At 41.6% G+C, this 20,252-nt stretch overlaps 2 protein-coding genes across 6 annotated transcripts in view; one reads left to right on the forward strand and one right to left on the reverse strand.

Annotated features, from left to right (window-relative positions):
- Window positions 1-14,108, forward strand: part of LOC115357707 (cyclin-dependent kinase-like 5) — a 41,771-nt gene extending 27,663 nt beyond the window's left edge. Inside the window, exons 5-19 of one of the 3 annotated variants that reach the window (XM_030049336.1) lie at window positions 87-223; window positions 342-462; window positions 1,225-1,284; window positions 2,257-2,347; window positions 2,496-2,685; window positions 4,323-4,403; window positions 5,287-5,453; window positions 5,834-6,866; window positions 7,368-7,469; window positions 7,942-8,047; window positions 8,593-8,716; window positions 8,914-9,019; window positions 9,313-9,435; window positions 11,264-11,431; window positions 11,546-14,108. In XM_030049336.1, coding sequence (XP_029905196.1) covers window positions 87-223; window positions 342-462; window positions 1,225-1,284; window positions 2,257-2,347; window positions 2,496-2,685; window positions 4,323-4,403; window positions 5,287-5,453; window positions 5,834-6,866; window positions 7,368-7,469; window positions 7,942-8,047; window positions 8,593-8,716; window positions 8,914-9,019; window positions 9,313-9,435; window positions 11,264-11,431; window positions 11,546-11,905 — 2,969 coding nt within the window. In that variant the 3' untranslated portion in view covers window positions 11,906-14,108. The remainder of the gene's footprint in view (window positions 1-86; window positions 224-341; window positions 463-1,224; window positions 1,285-2,256; window positions 2,348-2,495; window positions 2,686-4,322; window positions 4,404-5,286; window positions 5,454-5,833; window positions 6,867-7,367; window positions 7,470-7,941; window positions 8,048-8,592; window positions 8,717-8,913; window positions 9,020-9,312; window positions 9,436-11,263; window positions 11,432-11,545) is intronic. The other 2 variants (XM_030049337.1, XM_030049339.1) reach the window with 2 other exon arrangements.
- A 66-nt stretch (window positions 14,109-14,174) lies between these two features.
- On the reverse strand, window positions 14,175-19,788 carry LOC115357708 (retinoschisin-like). 3 transcript variants are annotated; one of them, XM_030049342.1, is made up of 6 exons: window positions 19,689-19,788; window positions 19,113-19,138; window positions 18,881-18,998; window positions 17,654-17,795; window positions 17,353-17,548; window positions 14,175-14,694 (listed from the first exon to the last, which is right to left on the reverse strand). In XM_030049342.1, the coding sequence occupies exons 1-6, from the start codon at window positions 19,741-19,743 to the stop codon at window positions 14,542-14,544; spliced, it is 690 nt and encodes a 229-aa protein (XP_029905202.1). In that variant the 5' UTR covers window positions 19,744-19,788; the 3' UTR covers window positions 14,175-14,541. The 3 variants fall into 3 exon arrangements, with proteins under 3 accessions (XP_029905202.1, XP_029905200.1, XP_029905201.1); XM_030049340.1 differs by having other exon boundaries at window positions 18,797-18,998; XM_030049341.1 differs by lacking the exon at window positions 19,113-19,138 and having other exon boundaries at window positions 18,797-19,000; window positions 19,688-19,743.
- Window positions 19,789-20,252: the final 464 nt, after the last annotated feature.

A 20,252-nucleotide genomic window follows, 5' to 3' on the forward strand; every position in this document is an offset into this window, starting at 1 on the left:
ATTCCATTCATTTATAATCTCCTGTGTCATATGTAATCTCTTGTGGTTTGTGTGGTCCTGATTTCCTCTGTCTCACCTCGATGCAGAGAATGAGGAGGTTAAAGAGACCACGCTACGGGAGCTTAAAATGCTCCGCACCCTCAAGCAGGAGAACATCGTTGAGCTGAAGGAGGCCTTCCGCAGGAGAGGAAAGCTTTACCTTGTCTTTGAGTACGTGGAGAAGGTAGGCCCACTGCAAAACATTCCTGTATTCACTGCTCCTTTTTGCCCAGTTCATCCTTCACACTGATGTCACCATGGATGGAAATTAATTTTAACTTGATTGTACCTTTCCATTTTAGAACATGCTCGAGCTGCTTGAGGAGCTACCCAATGGTGTGCCGCTCGAGAAAGTGCGCAGTTACATCTACCAGTTGATCAAAGCAATTCACTGGTGCCATAAGCATGACATTGTTCACAGGGGTAAAATCAATCTCTTTTTTTATTAATAGAGCAGGAAGTCCCTTCCTCTTAGTGTTTTTCACCTTTGTAAGACAAATAGTAAAAAACCTGGGAAGGAGACAGTGTTAGTGAGGCAGGGGAAAGACGGTTCTGGCCAGATTTGATCTTAGCCTAGCAGGGGCAGACGGAAGTCCAGAGATTGGGGTCTTAACCACTACACCATAAGTGGGCACCATCTGTGCTTGCATTTGCACAGCACCAAGTAACAATTTATCTAAACCGACTTTGACACGCTCTTTTACAGAGCTGCAGTGCAAAGTGGAACTGGATCTAATGTATCTAAATATTCCTCTCTGCTGAAGTGATTTCCTCATATGTTGTCTAAATTATTGTGACAAATCATTCAATTATTTACACGGAGTGAGCCTTTGGCGAATCAGCGGCAAACCAGATGGACCATGTGAGCTTTTGGCACACAGGTCACAACAGAGCAGGAATCCAAATGGCCTGTGGTATATCCAGGCACACATATGACAGTGATATAGGGGGGTTTGATCTATTCATTACAGCTTGTCTTTACATTCTGTGGATTTTCACAGATAGAATTTCAGTCTTGGGTTTCTTGTTCTGTTTATTTTTAATTAAATAGACAGTTGAAATGTTATTTTTTTGTTTGAAACAGATAAATACGTGGTACTAGAACTGATTGTGGTGATGATGTAATGAAGAAGCTGGCAGGGAGCTTCATATTGCCTTACCTCCTGTCTGTGTTCTCCACCTCAGATATAAAGCCAGAGAACCTCCTCATCAGCTCAGACGATGTCCTCAAGTTATGTGACTTTGGTGAGCACCTCTAGCAGTGGTTAAACATTTATAACTCTATTGCAAAAGAAAAATACCTCATAAGGCAACATAAGACTGAAACCAGCGTTTCAAGAGTGTAGGCAGTCTTCAAGTGGCTATATAAAGCTGCGCGCAACCATCTTTTCTCATTCTGAGCGTGACGGTGTGCATTCTTCCCTGCTCTCAGTTATTGAGATGTGTTGGAAAACAAGAGGCTTGTCAAGCCTCATTTCAATCTGGTGGTAATACCAGAACCAAAACAAAACGGGGGGTAGCGACAAACATTGCATGGCTGACATCATGTATGCAATCTGGAGTGAGAGACTGAAGACCTTCTGTTTGCTCTGTGTCAGAGTTTCCAAAAGGCATTCAGACAACAGACACAGGCCAAATGAACTTTTCTATGTGGTCCACAAATTCAAAGAGTTGCATTTGGGACAGTGTCTTTTTTCAGTTGTTGTACAGAGCGTTTATTATGAGAGCCTCAGAAAAACAGTGGGGCTTCTAGCTATTTTTAATGATGTATGATGCCATTCATTATAGAATATTTTTCTTCTTCTTACTTTTCAGTTAACAATTAGTTATGTAGAAATGTGTTTTTATAATGAATTATTATAGCATATAGATTTCTGTATTTTCAAATTAATAATGGTCATGCAGGAATATAAAAATAAGCAGCGATTATTTAGTTACTTAAAATCAGTCTCGAAGGATTCAGAATAATGATGCTACTTTTACCATTGCAAAGCAGTCCCAGAGCGCTTGTGATCTCTCCTACATCCTACAAGTCTATCTTAGGAGTTTGGCTCTTGACCTAACTCAGCTACTTCATGGCTTGTGCCTTAGAGGCATTACTAGAGCACAGAAAGGTGGCCAGCTGAATTTTTTTTTTTTTTCGGTGTTTCAGCATGTAGACGTATCAAACACACTTCCGTCTTATTATATATTGCCTTCTCTATCTTCTCTTGCCAGGCTTTGCACGTAATCTCTCTGAGGGGAATGATGCCAATTACACAGAGTATGTGGCCACTAGATGGTACCGCTCTCCAGAGCTCCTGCTTGGGTAAGTCTGTTCTTTTTTGGCCTTGTCCAGGAACCCACAGTGGACCTCGGTTACTATTCTAAACTCAACGAACTGGCGTGTAGTTAAGCGGATAGTCTTATGCCTAGCATTAATCACCAGCAGTCACTCCTTAAATCTGTGGTCCCAGGGCTCCTTATGGCAAGGCAGTGGACATGTGGTCAGTGGGCTGCATCCTGGGGGAGCTGAGTGATGGACAGCCTCTGTTTCCAGGAGAGAGCGAGATCGACCAGCTCTTTACCATCCAAAAAGTGCTGGGACCCCTGCCACCAGAACAGATGAAGCTCTTCTATAACAACCCTCGCTTCCACGGGCTGCGGGTAATGTTAGACCACTCTGCAGCACCGCATCACTCATTGGCCCAACCTCCATTCTTCTCTCTCTATCCCCTTGCTCCTCTTCCTCTCTGACCCACTCGCTTCATCCTGTCTCTCTCTCATGCTGCTCTTTTTTTTTTTTTTGCTTCTTCACTTTTTTTTTCCCACTGCTCTCAACTTGATCTTTTTTCTTGTTCGTCATCTCTCTCTCTCTCTGCTGCCTCCTCCTCTTTTCTCTTCCCTTATTTATTTTCTCTCCCTGCTCTGTCTCTGTGCTCTCTGCTTGTTTCTTTTCTGGCTGAGTTTGCTGTGCCGTGACTGATTGGATCACAATGACTCATCGTGTATCATGTATCCTGTGTGCTCTGTGAGGGAAGGCTGTGATAGTCTTCAGTGGCAGACTGGTGGTAGAGCAGACCTGGGCCATTCTTCCCTTTCTCTACCAGCCCACACCTCCATACATGAATTATTAGTAAGAAAACTGCCCTTGTATGAATCCCTAAGTGTGAATGTCCACTGACAGTGCTCCTGCTGCTTGACAGTGCTACACACTGAAATATTTTGGAATTTTGGCACTTGGAAATGAAATCAGACAAATTTGGTGGTATGGTGTCAATTCCTAAATAAATTCTCAATTGAATGTTACTTATCTTCCATTAACATTATTACCTTTACAACATACAAATTTTCTTTTTCTGAAATATCCCTTGTAGGCCAGGAGGAATCGAATACCTGTCTATTTGTTAAACCTTCCAAGGAAAAAAAATACATAAATTAGGCTTGAGTTGTGCTATTGGCACCGCCCTCTCACTGCTACACATGATTTTTTTTTTTTTTTAATGCACAACCTCTCAATACTCTTATCCTCATATATGCTCTGCCCCACTTGCATGGTCAACTTTCCTTGCTAACAAAGGAGAAGTACGGTGACCATGGGACCAACACTTAAATGAGAATTGTGTTTACTGGGACCAACCATACTGTTATTATTAAAATATCAATGCAGCAGAGCAGGACAAAAACCACAAAGCTCTTGTGAGTGAACACAGAATGTTTGAATTTACTTTGTCCAGGTGGCCAGCTACTGTACACTCTCTGTACCACTCAAAACCTTGTGATGTAAAGGTACAGGTCCTGTATGTCTTTAAGGCAAACAGTCTGAGGCAGATCTAGATTAATATTACTCACAGTCTTTCTCTGAGGAAAACTAGTATTTAAAATTAATGAAAGGTGAAATAGGCAAATTTCCGAAATATTAGCTTGTAAGTGCCAGCATGGAAAGAAACTGGAGTTTGAAGAAACTGGAGTTTGAAGTTGTTCACAGTTTTGGCACACTGTGAGCGTGCTTAATACATTTTACAAGACCATTACAAGACCATTTGAAAGTAAATCAGAGGTACATATTAATGTTTTTGCAGATGGATACTAGCACACACAACACAGAAAGTGCAAGAGCCCAGCAATGTGAGATCACGCAACTCATGCATAGAGAGGAAAAGGTGTGTTTGTTAATGTGGGGACTTGTATCTGGACACAGGCGATGTGCCAGACTTTAAACCCGCCACCTTAAAGCCCAGGGCAAACCTATGGTTCCACTGGTTATTAGTAGCAAAGCTGTTTTGTGCTGACTTTTGTTTTAGTTCCCTGCTGTGAACCACCCCCAAACCCTGGAGCGAAGATACCTGGGAATCGTCAGTGGAGCCTTGCTGGACCTGATGAAGGTAAGGATCACAGGACTGACCAAGCTCTCCTGCTGCTGCTCTGCAAAGGGAGCACTTTTTTTTTGGTTTATTTTATATTCATTCATTTACATCTATGAAAGCAAACTCTGTATGGCTATAAAATAAAACTTTATAATTTCTAGAAAAAAAGATGTCTGGTCATTGCATCATTGTCTTGGTGAGTGTTTACCTGATGACTGCATGATGCTTCCTTCATGCTTCAGTATCTCTCAGCTCATATCCGGGTTCCAGCACTGCTGTTATTGCTGTGTCTGCACTGTAAACAGGAGTTCCATGTCAAGCATGTGGGCTGTGCACTTGTGCTTTTCCCTGTAGGTAATGACTCATTGCTAATATAATACCATCCCAGGACAGACTTGGAAAGGGACAAGCATCTTTCTCATTACTAATCAGTTTGAATCCCTTCTTAGGTTAAACCTCTACTGGTAGATTCTCAGGTAACATTACTTGATTGCTAATGGAAAGCTGCATGGCTCCCAAAGAGTAACTGTCTGCCTCTTTCATTTTGTTGTTGTCATTCATCAGTATGAGAAAATGTTGTTTCCACTAAAAATTTGATTTCAAAAAGACTGTCACAATTCATGTTTGTTTTATTTGGACAGAAGATTCAGCTTGCTTTAACAGTTATATGCGAATGCAGAGGGATATAATTATTACATTTATTTATTCAAGAAAGAAAAAAGAAAATGTCATAGTCAGTGTTTTTCTCATCACTGTTTAGTGAATGTGGGACACGATTCCATTTTGAAGCCTGACTTTTATGATAATGGAGATGACTCATAGTAGCAGGACTGTTAAGTTTGTTTGCGAGGTCTGGTGTGTCCTGAAGACTCATGGGGCTTCTTGTGTTTTTGTGCATCAGAGCTTGCTATTGCTCAGCCCAACAGAGCGCTTTCTGACAGAGCAGAGCCTGAACCACCACGCCTTCCAGACCCAGCGGCTGGTGGAGCGGCCCGGCCCACCAACACCTACACCTGTACGCTCTTCCAAGAGAAAACCTCACCATGGAGACAACACCACCCCCAGCAGGTCAGTAATGCACACTAAAGCTAGTTTATCCTCGTCAGCATCTACATATTGTTTGCAAACTGACCTCTTATTTTGACTAAGGAACTCCCTACGTACTATTCAGACCTGTTTATTATCTGCAGCAGTTGCAGTGTAGTTTGGCCTGATGGACTTAATTTAATTTTCTTGCAATTAGTTGCAGGTCGTAAATAAAAAATTAACTGTTCCTAAACACAGCACTACAAATGATGATATAAACCTGATTCATGATTTTCATTGGATGGCTCTTCTGGTGCACCATGTGAAGCCTACATATCAGCATTGCACATGTGGATGCAGCACTTCAATGTGCACTCAAGAATTCATAAAAGCTGACACTGTTATGTCTCTTTCTTTGTCAGGAGTCATGGAGGAAAGAGCTCAGGACACCACCGCTCCAGCAGCAGAGACTGCTCCAGTCTGCCTCGGCATGAAGACGTACTCCCCAGCAATGATGGCTTTCTCAATGGCAATATATCTGCTTCGGTCAACCTTAGTCCCACGCTGCATCCTAAGAACTACCAGCCGCAGATCTTCAACCATTCAACCTCATGCAACATGGACCTGGCCAGCAGTAACCTGCCTCATCTGCTCAATCCCAGCGAAGGCAAGAGCAAGGGGGACTTTGACGTAAATCTGGGGTCCAAGGTGTCTGACGGCCCTGGAGCCAAGTACCTCAAATCCAACTTCCGCTCACAGCAGAACCGCCATTCTTTTGTGGAGGGGAAGACCAACACGCTTCAATCAGGGGACAAACACAGTCGACACAGCTACATGGAATCCCACAGTTCCTCCAAGTTCGCCTATCTGAACTTGTCCAAGAGCCATGGCATGCTGAGTGACGCCAAGTCAGTAGGGAACCTAAATGAAGTGCACCTAATGGCTGATGAGCCCTCATCTCGCTACTTTCCCTCCAGCTGCCTTGACCTCACAGCCCCGAGCAGCCCATCAACCCGCCGTGGGGACAGGTTAGGCCACAGCACAGGTGGCCGAGGAAGCATGCGCTCAGATAGAGAGAGCAATACCTTAGACTCATCATACCGGCGCTCCTCCACGCGCCACAAGACCTCAGATGAGGCCAAGTCCTCAGATGCTCTGGACCCCGGGGAGAGCGGTGTTGGCGGGAGCCATGCTCACTCCCTGTCTGCCCCACATGATGCGCTGTCTTACGGTCAGGGATACACCAGCCCCTTCTCCTCCCAACAGCGGCCACATCGCCACTCCATGTACGTACGGAGGGACCTTCAGAGGACACACGCGGGAGACGAAGGACTGGTAGTGGGACAAGGCGTGCCCACCAGAGCCAGCAGCCTCCAGCTCCTTTCTCCACAGCTGCAGCACCGCACCTTGCCCCGGCACTCAGGGGGTTCCTCCAGAGAAGACGACATGAGCAGGGTCTGTCAGCAACCCACACCAAACTTCACCCTCACCCCCTACCAGACATAATTCCCAAACAAACTCTAAGCCTATATCTAGTCGAAGCCAATGTTATTCTGCATGACGTTGTATTGCAAATCACCGCCTCTATCTCACAAGCTTCCACAGTTGTGCAGTGAATATTTATTGAACTGCTGAAGATAATATTGACGTGTTTATATGATTTCACCTAATTCTTGGCAGCCTGTTCCTCAGCTTTGTAGGAAAGTCAGGTTTAACATTACTGTCACACTCACCTTATGGATGTTGCTCAGTGTTGGAGTGTGACCTTTGCTTTAGAATATACAGTGAGTCATATCCCGTGTGTGCGTTTATATATATATATATATACATACATATATATATTTATATATATGTATGTATATAAATTTTTATTTTTCTGTCTGTGTATCTGTGTATGTATATGTGTGTGCTGTGATGTCAAGCTCACTTCATGCTTCATCATCTCTTCATCAACAGAGCGAACAGGCAACCTCTGAGGTCACCCACAGCAGACCCCCAATAAGGGACTCCACACGGGACAACACCGCATCTTTTCACATACAGCGGCAAAAAAGCGAGGTCCGATATTCTGCCTGCACCCACCATTCCCCACCCACATTCAGTCTTCTGAGAGTGTGGATGTGGGTGGATACTGCTGTCATGAACTGCTCTCTCTGTCTCTGTGCATCAGATGCCTCTTCATTTTCTCTTTGTGCTTTGCTTCCCTCTAATGTGACTACTTATGATAGCACAGTCAAGCTTGTCAATGCAGTATATTTTTGATTTTAGTCTAGAGCACATACCTGTAATAGCTGAATTCTGCAGATAATCTGTGATTGTGACCACTGGGAAATTATAGGTGTTACATATACCGAATTTATCAACATGGCAATTATGTTTCTTATCATTTCCTCCTCTGTCTCATTCCTGAATGGAGTCTATTATACAGTGCTTTGTTGAATCAAGTCAAAAACTAACCACTCAGAAAGTGAGGAATGCCTAGCAACTGGTCTCTGGATTTTGCTTGATCAGGTTTTGTATTGTGACCCAGGTTGGGATGTATCATGACCAGCAAACGGAGGATGGGGGTTCTTCCAAAGAGAACCGCAACATCTACAGCGACTCCATGTCTAGGAGGGTGGGCAGCTTCTACAGAGGTTGGTTTAGTTAGAGAGTGATCTCCCTGACCCTACGTTTTTCCCACTGCGCTCTATACAACACAGTCAAACTCCAGTATGGCCTAAAACCTACACCGCAATATCTGCTATTTGTTGAACAGTATCTGCTTAATGTAGCAAGTTAAAGTTCAGTTATTGAGGAATTTATCTTTAGCCCTACACTTAGCTGCAAACGTTCACATAATCCCCAGCAATCTTCATCTCATATTCAGAACGATCTACTGTCTGTCTTTTACTATTTATTTCAACATCTGAGGGAAATTCTCCATTGTTTTTAGTGGATGTAGAGGTACTATTGGAAATACTCCTCTACCACAAGGTAGGGCTTTTTGGTCACAATTCACATTCCTTTTTGTACATGGATTCTGGCTGATATTTACACTTGAACAGTGTGTTTTAACATCGGTTTTGGCTAGCCTGGTGTGGCCTGCACAACCATGACTGCTTGGTGGGACTGCACAGATCAGTACATGTTCTCCATGCATCAAAAGCTGAATGAACTAATGGACTGTATTTTGTAACAGTCCCTTCTCCCCGGCCAGACAACTCGTTCCATGACAACAGGGGGCAGAGCCGGAGCTCTGGCCTGGCAGCAGATGGCAGCACTTTGTCTAACCATTCCAAACGTCAACCAGCCTTTGACCCTTGGTAAATATGTCCTCTTACCACAGCAGATTTCCCAAATAATGTCCTTCCTAATGGTTGACCTCAACAGCAATAATCTGCGCCATGGCATGCTGAGTTTAACAGAAGTGACAGTAAATGGAAATGTTATTGGGTTTTTGAAAACTACCCTGCATTGTTACTTGGATTGACCTGCCCAATGTCCTTTGTTTTGCTCCAAGGAGTGGCCCAGAGACTGTAGTTATGAACACATCTGAGCCATCCAAAGAAAAGGAGAAGCAGGGTTTCTTCAGAGCAATAAAGAAGAAAAAGAAAAAATCTCAAATGGTGGGTTCTCTGTTGATAATTCTCAGTGACACTCAGTGATTTAGTCATTTTCTAGCACCATCCTCTTAGCATTGTTCTGTAGAGAACATAGGCCATATCCAGTAATTCATGTATCTGTGGTTTAATGTCTTCATGTTGCTGTCTGTCTGCATATCTCTTCTGTTTTTGCAATGCTTTATGTCTTTATGGCACTTTATTGTAGCATTATAGAGAGAGAAAATCATTTTTTGTCATTGTTGATACATGCATCATGTTTTCCTGTTCCACTGGAGTCCTATGCCTCTATATTGCAGATGGAAATCCCTGATGGAAGGCCTCCCATCATCAAGAAATGTCTTTTCCCTCTGTTTAACTCAAAGAATAACATAAAGCATAGTTCCTCTGTGAGAGTCCTCCCTGTAGTGTCCTCTCCCATGGTACAGCGCTGTTTTACAGTATCCTACTAATCTCCTAACTCCATGTTACCCATCTTACATTGCATGCATTAACAACATTAATCAAACCTGTATTGTTTTGCTCAAAGCCTGTTCTCAATCATGTTCTTTGATAATAATTTTATAATAAATCTGGTGAAATGTGATTCATTCATGTAATAATGAATGCAAACAGCCAGGTCTATACAGAAATCAGTATGAACCTGATCCAGTATGATATGCCATGATGTGCCAATTATAAATATTCTTACACATAAAATTCAGAAGTTTGAATCAGACAAACAGGGCTGTGTTCATCTGGTGCCAGATTCATGAAACCTTCTCAAATTTGTGGATGATTTTGTTGTTATTTTAAGACAGTCCTGTGCGTGTTTTATATTTCCTTCAGTGAAATGCCAAGTCTCTAATGTCATACATTTAAACACAATTAGGATGACAATTAGGATATGGTTATAGCTCAAGGTCTTCGTAGATTTTCTCACACCTAACATAATGAATAACATTTATTGTATCTTATCTTATATTATCTTTACTTGGTGTAGGCCCGAGTAAAGCTTTGTCTTATGTCTATTGAAAATAAAATTTTACAGTTACACTTATGGGATTTAGCCAAGTAACAGCAATGAATGATGACATCATTTCATACACATACTTATTTAAATAAACCAGAAGTTGTAGTTGCTTTAAATCATAACCTCCAACTGGAGATGTTTTTGACCTCGTTCATGGTTTGTTTTCAGTCCAACCGTTAGCGGTTGCTAGTCATTTTATTTGTTTTTTGGTCACATGATGGATTTGTAGCCAAGTATATCAAACCCTATATTCTACAACCTATCAGTACTATTTATATAGTATTGTATATAATATTGTTGTAATGTTACTAAAGAAATATTTTGGAATTGCAGAGGAATTGCACTTTGGATCTATCATAAGACCACATTCGTGAATCTGGCCCCCCTGTACAGTTAACATTATTGATCTGGCTGGTTGTTTTTGTGTTCACTTATGGGATTCTGATCAGATAGCCCTGATTCCAGCTGCATAGCTAAGAGCATGTTTCAGGTTATGAGCTGATGAAAGAGGGAGGGCTCGGTCTTATGGTTACACACATGTCATTTTGGGAGTCAGGAGAGTCTGTTTTGCATGGTGACACTATCATGTGGAGCAAAGTGTGTAGCTTACCAACATTGCACACATGCACGTCAACTTCTGTGCCCCTCAAAGTGTGCCTTAACCCTGTGGAGAGAGAGTGAGATGGATGAGCACTGTGACTTGATTACGGTGCATAGATCAGAAACCCTCACACTCACATGAAGTACCACTTGACAAAATAATTGCAAAATACAACAGCCGCCACATTTTCATATTTGATATTCCACTCAGTTTTCATTCATTATCACCCAAATAGCAATAATGTTTTATTATGAAACAGAGGGACAGTTTCAGACTCTTTTTCTTCCACTCAGATTCTTTCTATTTGCATGTGACTGTTTGCTCAGATTGTAGGGAAGGTGTTTCTGCTGGAGACAGAGTAAACATAATCAGAGGAAATCAGACAGTGACAGAAAAGTAGAGCAGAAAACAGTGTCAGCAGCATGAACTGTAGACAGTTTGGAAATACTAAGCCTTTAGATAAGCTATTGATTGTAACATCTGTAATCACCAAACGAGCCAGTGCTGTACAAAACGGGCTTATCTCTCCCCCATACTCTCCTTTGGGTCAGGGAATACTTAAGGATGCTTGCTCTATATGCATATGAAGTTGTAAAGTTTGCCAGGTTAAGTGACACCGATTTCCTCTGTGTAACAGGTTCCTAATGAAGGGGTGGATACAGTCATCCAAAAGTCCTCCAGGTCCTCTGGCCACCAGAGCAGCCGCCACAGGACCCGCGACAAGAGCAGGGACCGGGACCAAGAGCGTGACAGGGACAGGGACAATGACTGGCCACCTGAGAAAATGTCAGATGCACACGCTCCGGTACTTCTCAATGACCACTGGCGTTATTGGTTACACATGAATAATAAATAACCTCAATTTTATTCAGGTTAGATAACATGTTGAGTCCCTCTAATGTGCTGTAACTTTTTTCAGAGTCAACCACTGAAGTCTTTGCGCAAGCTCCTGCACCTTTCATCCTCATCCTCCAACCAAACCGCCCCGTCCGATATGCGCTTCCAGCCCCTACCTAATCCAGCCTCTGCCAAAACTGGTTTCAGTGAAAGTCGGGGTCACTCAGGAGTCAGCACCCCCCAGCTGAAGAGCCGACAGGCAGCCTACCCGCTCCCGGGGCAGATGGAGTCCGGCTGGCACACATCAGGCCTGGGCCGCACCGAGGGCAACCCATACCCAGAGCAAATGAGCATCAAGGGAGGTCAAAACGGGCACGGCTTTGGACGCCCTTCTCGATCTCGTATGCCAAACCTGAACGACCTGAAAGAGACAGCTCTGTAATGTCCCTCACCCGCCATCCAGTGCTCAGATCCACTTCGAACCCCTCTGCCTCCCAACTGTCACTCCTAAGCTTTTACCCCTATTGAAGACACACTCACGCTCACACAAACACTCACACACACAGATATTAAACCCTTCCATTTTAACCACCTGCTTGCAAATAGGCCGAAAGCGTAGGCCTTTTCATGTCTTAATTTTTTAAAGCTTCCATGGTTGATAGACTTTATAATATTACATATGTAATTCTGATTATAATTTTTATCATAAAGTGAATATGTTACAGATTAAATATATATATATATATATGGATAGCTAAGGTGTAGATTTTAAGTGTAAGTATTTTTGATTCTATTCACTAGAAATATAGTACATTTTACTGCATAGTATTACCTTAAGGCTATCTAAAGCAGTCTGAACAAATAACATTTTATCAGTTGTTACAATAGAGATTGGTAATGCCAGTAACGTTGCATTGTGTTCATCTTACCCAGGATTAACCCTTTGATCCAAGCAGCATTGCCTTTGGATGTGCTCTGTCATACTGGTTAGGGATGCTCAAGTGTGCATTGCACAAACCACAACTTCATTTCAAAGCAGTCTTGTGTTTGAAACTAGAGCCAAAGTTTTCTGAGTTGGCACTGACAGTCTAAGACCTTTAGATTTGCTTGGTCATTGTTAGGATATAGGTTTTTATATCATATTGAAATGCAGCCATTTTAGAAATTATGGTGCCATAAACTGATAGAAACGACCTGAACCTACATCACCCTCTGTAGGATATAATGAAGCACTGCATCTACTATTTTTCTGACTGAGATTATTATGTACTAACATGTAGGGGTTGACTCTGTTAAATTCACTTAAAGTGTTTTCATGCACTATATTAAGGAGTTGTTTGTTTTTTTTCAGTATATCTTAAAAACTACGGTTACACCTCAGTCATTACCAGTAGAACAAACAGAATAACTTAATATGTTAATTGTTCCTCGTACAAATTGTGCCGGGGTCTGTTTGGTAGTAAAATTATCTAAGACTCACTACTGTAAACACTAAAATATTTTTATCAACAAACATTTATTCAAAAAAAAAGGGAATGAATATGTCATGCAGGCCTTGTGTATGAATTATTTTCGGACACCAACGACAAAACCTTAATATTTAATTTGCACTGTTTTGAGCAGACTTCAAGGATCCAGTCTATGGCAAAGGACATCTGAAGTTGGATACTGAAGGATTTTCATAAGGCGCCGAGGTCCCACCCCTACCAGGATTCATGGAAGTCTTTTAAAGCTCATTTCTCATAGAAAGATTTCATAATAGCTTGTCCCAAGTGGTTCCACACGTTCAATCAATGAAGAAATTTACCAGTGGGCCCGGAATATTTTACAATTTGTAACTGTTGGAAAAAAATTATATTATATAGGTCTACAAGCTTTTTTCATTTTTTTTTTCAATAATTTCTTGTAATTACTTTTACAACACATGAAATTGTAGGACTTTGAGGGTTTACTGGTCAGTTTTTAAAATGACTGGATGTCTTTAGCCATTTGGAACCAGGTTTTACGAAATCTTCAAATGGAACCACAATGGGGGCAGAAGCTCTTCACTACAGTTGTTTTCCATCTGAGACAAAGTGCCATGAAGGTAGCTTGGCAAAACTAAATCCTAAACTTTCTAATGTTGCACTTTGAAGAGACCGTGTGACATAGCAATATTGCTATTAGTCTATGTAAATTCCTCTTCACTTTGTGTTCATTGTTTGCACAGTGTGTGAAGACTGTCAGCACCTGGGCTGACAACGCCCACAGACCACACTGAGTCCAAACATGACCGTTAAATCGTATTGTGTATTGTGCATCTTTAAGGACTGTGCACACTCTCTGACACAATACATTTTTTTCCTTTGGATTACTGTTTTGCTGAAGGAACACAGTGTATTATATTAATACTAATGTGTGACTATTTGTTTGGTAATATTTATAACAGAAGATGTTTATCAACTATTCAGATGAAATCAAGTATTAAGTTTGTGCTTTTATTACAGACACAAATTAGTAGCATAGTCAGTGTTAATCTGCTTTTTTTTTTTCCAACAGAGCATTTACACGAGGACATATGAACCCACAAACGAATGCTTAACTATTTTAGAATATTCATGTTTACATATGTATCAGTAAATCTCAAATAAAACAAACTGATTTGATTCAACTCTCTACCTGCAAAGTCTTTTTTAAGTAAGATATTTGAGCCAAAGAAAGAATTATAAATCTTTCTTTTCACCACTGTCGCTTTATTGAAGGACATAGGTACCCACAATGTTGTACATTTCAAAGACTTGGGAATGTGAATTGTGCACTGAAATAGTCATTCTAACACTGAAATATAATTCATACAGACACAAAGACAGACAATAGAGTACATCGAAAGACACCAAATATCACTTGCCCACAATTATTTTACCTTTTGCTTCACCAAAGAACATCTTCAGCAAAGATGAAGACAAAATCAAAATAACAAGGTCATAACCACAAGAAGAGATGTTGGAAAAAAAAGATGTCCCCCTTTTGGCGAGTGACTGGAGGTTGGCAGGGGAAGGGTGGACAGTGGGCGAAGCAGGCTGAGGTGCCCGGTGCACTTCAGGTACACTTGCTCATGCACATGAGCAGCTCCATCCTCACAGCGATGCGGGTGTGCCACCCCAGAGGCAGCAGGCGGATGTAGCGAGCCACAATAGGTGGGCGCAGCAGGTTCTGCACAGTGGAGGATCGGTCAGAGTTCCCATAAAACACCTGAGAGAGCACAAGCAGCAGACAATCAACACAACATGTCACCATATATTGGATTTTCACGTCTCTTTACATTCATTTCACTGTATAAGTCTCTCTGCCCGCTTTCCTAATAACATTCAAAATGATATTGTTGGTTTATATTTATTCATGGATGATGCAGGAGTTTGTTAGTCATACTGGCTCAGACTGCTGATGACTGAAACTGAAACAAGGCAACAGTAAACATGTCATCCCCACAAGTATGTGACCTTGATTTAAGTTGTAATTGTAGCTCCTGGTTGGGCCAATTAGTGTCAGTATGAGTGATGGAGTGCAGTGGCAAAATGCATGAAAAATCTGATCAGCAGTATCTGAGCTACTGTGCACAACAGACAAATGGATGGACTGGGGACGATTTATAGCCACTTGCTCAATTTCACGGCAGGGGACAACAATGCCATCATTTCTGACATGCAGATCCAGCATGTTCCTCTCGTACTGATAGGATTTAATGGCGCAAACCACTAATTGATGGGTTTTTTTTTTGTTTGTTTGTTTTTTTCATTATTGAGTTACTTGGTGCTCATTTTGTGCTGACTGAACACGTGCCATGCCTGAACGTGTTCCCAGTGTATGTCAAAATTGCCTCAGCCTTATTAAGCATGATTGGAACACAGCACACCGATGCAAAATGTCACATTAAACTCAACTGTGTCCACTTTCTTTGTAAAGATTTGCCAGTGATGCTAAATCACAGTAAAATTAGGCAACTCTTCAGATGAAACGTAACACCTCTGTATTTATCAAAGCATTTTGACCACTGAGGCTGTTTTGGTGTCATTTACCATACACACTGGAACGGCTCAATCAGCATAAAACAAAAAATAGCTATGAAAAATATACAATGGTTGGAAGTATTATTCTATGAGGGGAACAACAGAATCAGGCATGTGTATGCTTCACCAATCACCAAATACTTGGTCATAGTATGACAATTTTTAGTCTCAGAAAATTTGATGCTTTTCAAGTAAGGAATACCTGTGGCAATCCATGAATCGATCAGTTCCATCGGTTAAACAGACTCCCATGTTACTGTGTTTTTGTGCAAACCCACAAAAAACAACTTATAACACTTAGGACTTGCAAATAAATGACATTGCTCTTCAAGGTTTGGCACAGTTGACGGACAGCCAGAGGGAGATCCTTTGTTTAATTCTCACTCAGCTCGCAAAATAGCTTGTATTGTCCTTTAACTGGCCGCTGTCCGTAACATTTCTGGCTACATGGTACATCTGAACACTAACCAAAAGCAGCCTGCAAATTAAACTGGGCGAATGTTAAATGACTCCACTGGCAACTTTCAAGCCTAGATTATAATATTCATAATGACTGAATAATTGCCTCTTTATGACACATTCATGAATACATTTATTATATCAACTTTAATAAGGCCTTCATGCAACATTTATGTAATTCTTGACACAGATATAGAATGATTTCCCAGTTTTATGGGCCAGGAACCCCCACTGATGTGCAGTATAAATGTTAGCTTAGTGTGTGTGTGTGTGTGTGTGTGTGTGTGTGTGTGTGTGTGTGTGTGTGTGGCAAGTGTATGGCTAAGATTATTAGGCACAACAAACTGACCACACATTTCAGTGACTGGCCCTGATCTTGTGATCAAAAGCAGGTATTTTGAGGATGCTCACTGCTGTGTTTCCCTACTGAGATGAGTCCAGTGATCATCTGTGCCAGCTGTACTTTATACTAGTACACAGGCTGGAGAAATGTGCTGCACATGAGTCTGGATGTTTGCAATTACCTGTGACAATTTTTGTTCAAAGCATTACTTTGTCAGAAACCTTTAAATGAAGTATATTTCCTGGCGTCTAAAAGTCTTTCCAGACAAAATTTTGTATTATTTATCATTGTCAGTTGCACAGTGATTGTGCTGCCTCTATCTTGTGTTTAATCAGAGCAGACATGGAAAAGTAACCCTGAACCGAGGATGCAGAGTTTTCAGTTTCCAAAGAGCCAATTCAAAGTCAGGCTCTGACTGCTGTGTCAGTCCTGGACAAAATGTGCCTTTCCAGAGCACAATGTGAGCAACCTTGGTGGACAGCACCGTCAATGAAACCTGCTAGAACCATAAAACACCAAGCAGACAAAAAAAAAAAATAAATAAACAAGGCTGTCAAGGGAGTTTTAGGTGCATTTTTTCAACTGTATGATGTCAATGGGGGATTTCCAAAGACGAAACATTAAATAACAGCTGTAAGACCGAAACTGAATCAGCGTTTATGAATGCACCATGTAACGTCATGAAGCTTTTGTTCTCTTTTAATAAATGTGCTCACTGTAAAGTGTTGTCGCTCTGTATTAAGCAACTAAATATAGGCTCCACACTATGACGAGTGGATCCATTGTTTCAAGGAAGGGAAGCCTGGCAAAAACATTACATGTGTATATTTACTGTCAATTTTTTGTCAGTGCTGCTAATTCATTTGAAGTGTTGTTGCCATCAACCCTGGCCTCATTTTAACATAGTGTGATGCTCTCAGCACTTTTACAGTTGTAGCTGATGTTTTGCTGTTTTGTTTTCCAGTCTCCTCTACTGTGAATTTCATCACACACACACAGGTTTTAGGAAAAACAGCCCTAGCCTGACTAGTACATACTCACCCTGTTGTTGCCCGTCTGGTCCTTGTAGTAGATCCAGTTGAGCGTTTCAACAGTGCGGTACTGGATGCTATATTTTGTAATCCACTCGTCGGCATCACAGCGGCCCTGGGTGAGGATGCCAGACACTATACCCACCTCTTTCAGGTCAATCTGAATCCACTGGTACTGGTCATTGAACTTGGAAAGCCATGCACACCTAACAGAAGAGAGCCCAAGCCCATGTAAGCAAAAATGAACATGATGTAAATATATATATTCACTAAATGGATTGTTTCCTTGTATGTCACACAAAAAGACTCACCCAAAGCCCTGGTTGTTAAGGCGAGCTTTGTTGGGGATCCAGGAGGAGTACCAGCCGGTGTACTGTTCCTGATTGGAGCAGCTGATCTGGTCTGTTGTCACAGATCCAGCTTCAAAGCCCAGGGGTTTGTGATAGGGACATTCTGTGGAGGACAGCCGTGCAAATGCATTTTGGCCATCAAACACCACCAATTGCTTAGAAGGACTATCTTATCTGAATTTTGCCATTATGCTTTAAATAAAAAAAATTCTCCAAAGCCTCTGTGGAAGATTTCATATGTGTTTATAAAAAAGGCAACTCAATTCACTTTTTAACAGCATGTTAATCTTTTTGACTTTATGTTCCCTGCAAAAACATTCATCTTAACAAGAAATTTAGTCTCATATTCAAGGTTAAAAATCTTATTTTTCTTACAAGTGGAAAAATCTGCCAGTGGGGTGAGATAATCCCACTTTCCACTGCTCAACTGGTTCACAGGATTATCTTAGATCAGATGTCATTTTCTTAATACTTGAGGGCAGATATGCCTTACTCTGCCTTGTTTCTATATAGTTATACTTTTTCCCTGAAAAACTCATGAAACTAGTGAAACTGCATTGGAGAGAAGTGGGATTATCTCATCCTGCTGGCAGATTTTTTAACATGCAAGATGTTAATGCAGTATATGACACTTAAATGACTTGTTAAGATATTTTTGCATGTGATATGGGATTATGGAGTCCACACGGCATCAGACACCACAATGAGCCCTTGTACAGGTGTGTAATATCCAGGTTTGAATTTGTGGCATCCTCATTTCATTTTCAAATAAGCCTTTCTTCTTCATGGGATTCTTGGGATCTTTGAAACTTTCTGCTCAACTCGAAAGCCCTGCATGATGAGGCTGACAAAGAGGAGCAGGATATGATCTAATGTGTTGCTCCTTTGCCCAGTATCATGCTTTTAGGTGAAGGGCACATCCTATTTTGGGCTCCGTAATCTGCTCATCACATTGCTGCACTAGTAATAAGATTATCTAACAGCATTTGGTGAATGCTACTCCAGATCTCTCCCTAACAACCCTTTCTCTGCTGTTCATGGGTTCATCATGGAAACCCAACATCCTTTTGGAGGGGACTCCAGTGTCAGATTGACAGTCCTCACCTGGCATGCAGGTCATTGGGTGAGTCTGAAGCGACGGGGGCAGCAGCGAGGTTGGAGGCTCAGGAGTAATGGCGGCAGGAATACCTGTGGGTGAGTCAGCAGCTTCACAGTCACAGGTGCATGCTTTGACTGTCCTGGTCCATGACTCAATGACCTGCTGGTCCTCCTCCTGCAGCTCTTCCTCCTGCACGGCCTCTTCTTCCTGCCAAGTGCATGCAGAAGCACACACAGGAAGACGTTAATCCAGAGTTTGCTTTCAGAGTCAGCTGCAATCACATTTCAAACGTCTTTAAGTGGTTTAGTAATGAGCTCTTACCTCCTGTGAGCGAACGGCAATCAGGACTATACCATGTACAAAGATGCATGGAACATAAATAAAAAAGAGATGATGAAACACGACGTATGGCCTAAAACTAAATTTGACTTTAGAAATCAAAAACACCAATGAGGAAAATGAACTCACAACTGCCTAAATTAAATTTCAAGTTGTTTACATGTTTGCACACTGACTAGTCACAGGTCATTAACAAAAATCCCAAATAATCCTGTATAATAGATGCGCATGTTATAGTTATTTGTCCAGATGAAAACTGTTCAGGGGGAAAAGCCATGTTAAGGGAAAACTTACTTTCATTATAACCACAAACACAAAACAAAACTGCTTGTTTGCCACATAGTGATCAGCAAGCCTCTTTATAAAGAAATGTGGTCAACTGTGTATTTCATTGTAAGATTTCTATGCAGTAACTTCATCAGTCAGTCAAACAACTACCACCACTAGTGGCAAGACACAGATACAGTTCTCAAGACAGTGCAGAAAGTTGCATCCCTGATCTTTTAGAGGTTGCATCATGATTTTCTATATATCTCTTACCAAGCGTCATGGTCTTACCATGGGATAGGAGCAGGAGGGACAGCACAGCAACACAGCGAGCGGTGACCTCCATCTTCCTCCTCTGCTATGCTGGAATGTAATGTGTGTGATACTCAATGCTAGTGGATAGGATTACTCTAATCCACAGGCCTCTCATGGTCTTATCTAATACCCTTTATTGGCCCATACACATCTCCCTCAGTCCTGATTATTGCAGTGCCATGTGCTGACTCACATCATCCAGTTTAATTCTTGATCATGGCACACTGGCAATGCCATCAACATCACAAAACTCACCTGTTTTGAAGATCAGGGATATCATATTTTGAAAAAAGTCCAATGCCAAGGCTCAATTCCAATCCTCACTAACTAGATTTAGGATTTGTAACGTCATATAAGACTGTTTGCCACAGATGTCACATATGGTCACTCACAATCAAAATGTTTGCCATGATTGACTTGCTACTAGTAGATTAGCAGCCTTGTTCTATGATGAAAGGGTCAAAACTGGTGCCACATAAAACACCCCAAACCACAACCAATGGTACCACCACCGAGCCTTAAGACCGATGTTTTCTTTAC

Source organism: Myripristis murdjan, chromosome 4, assembly GCF_902150065.1.
Source record: "Myripristis murdjan chromosome 4, fMyrMur1.1, whole genome shotgun sequence".
NCBI lineage: Eukaryota > Metazoa > Chordata > Actinopteri > Holocentriformes > Holocentridae > Myripristis > Myripristis murdjan.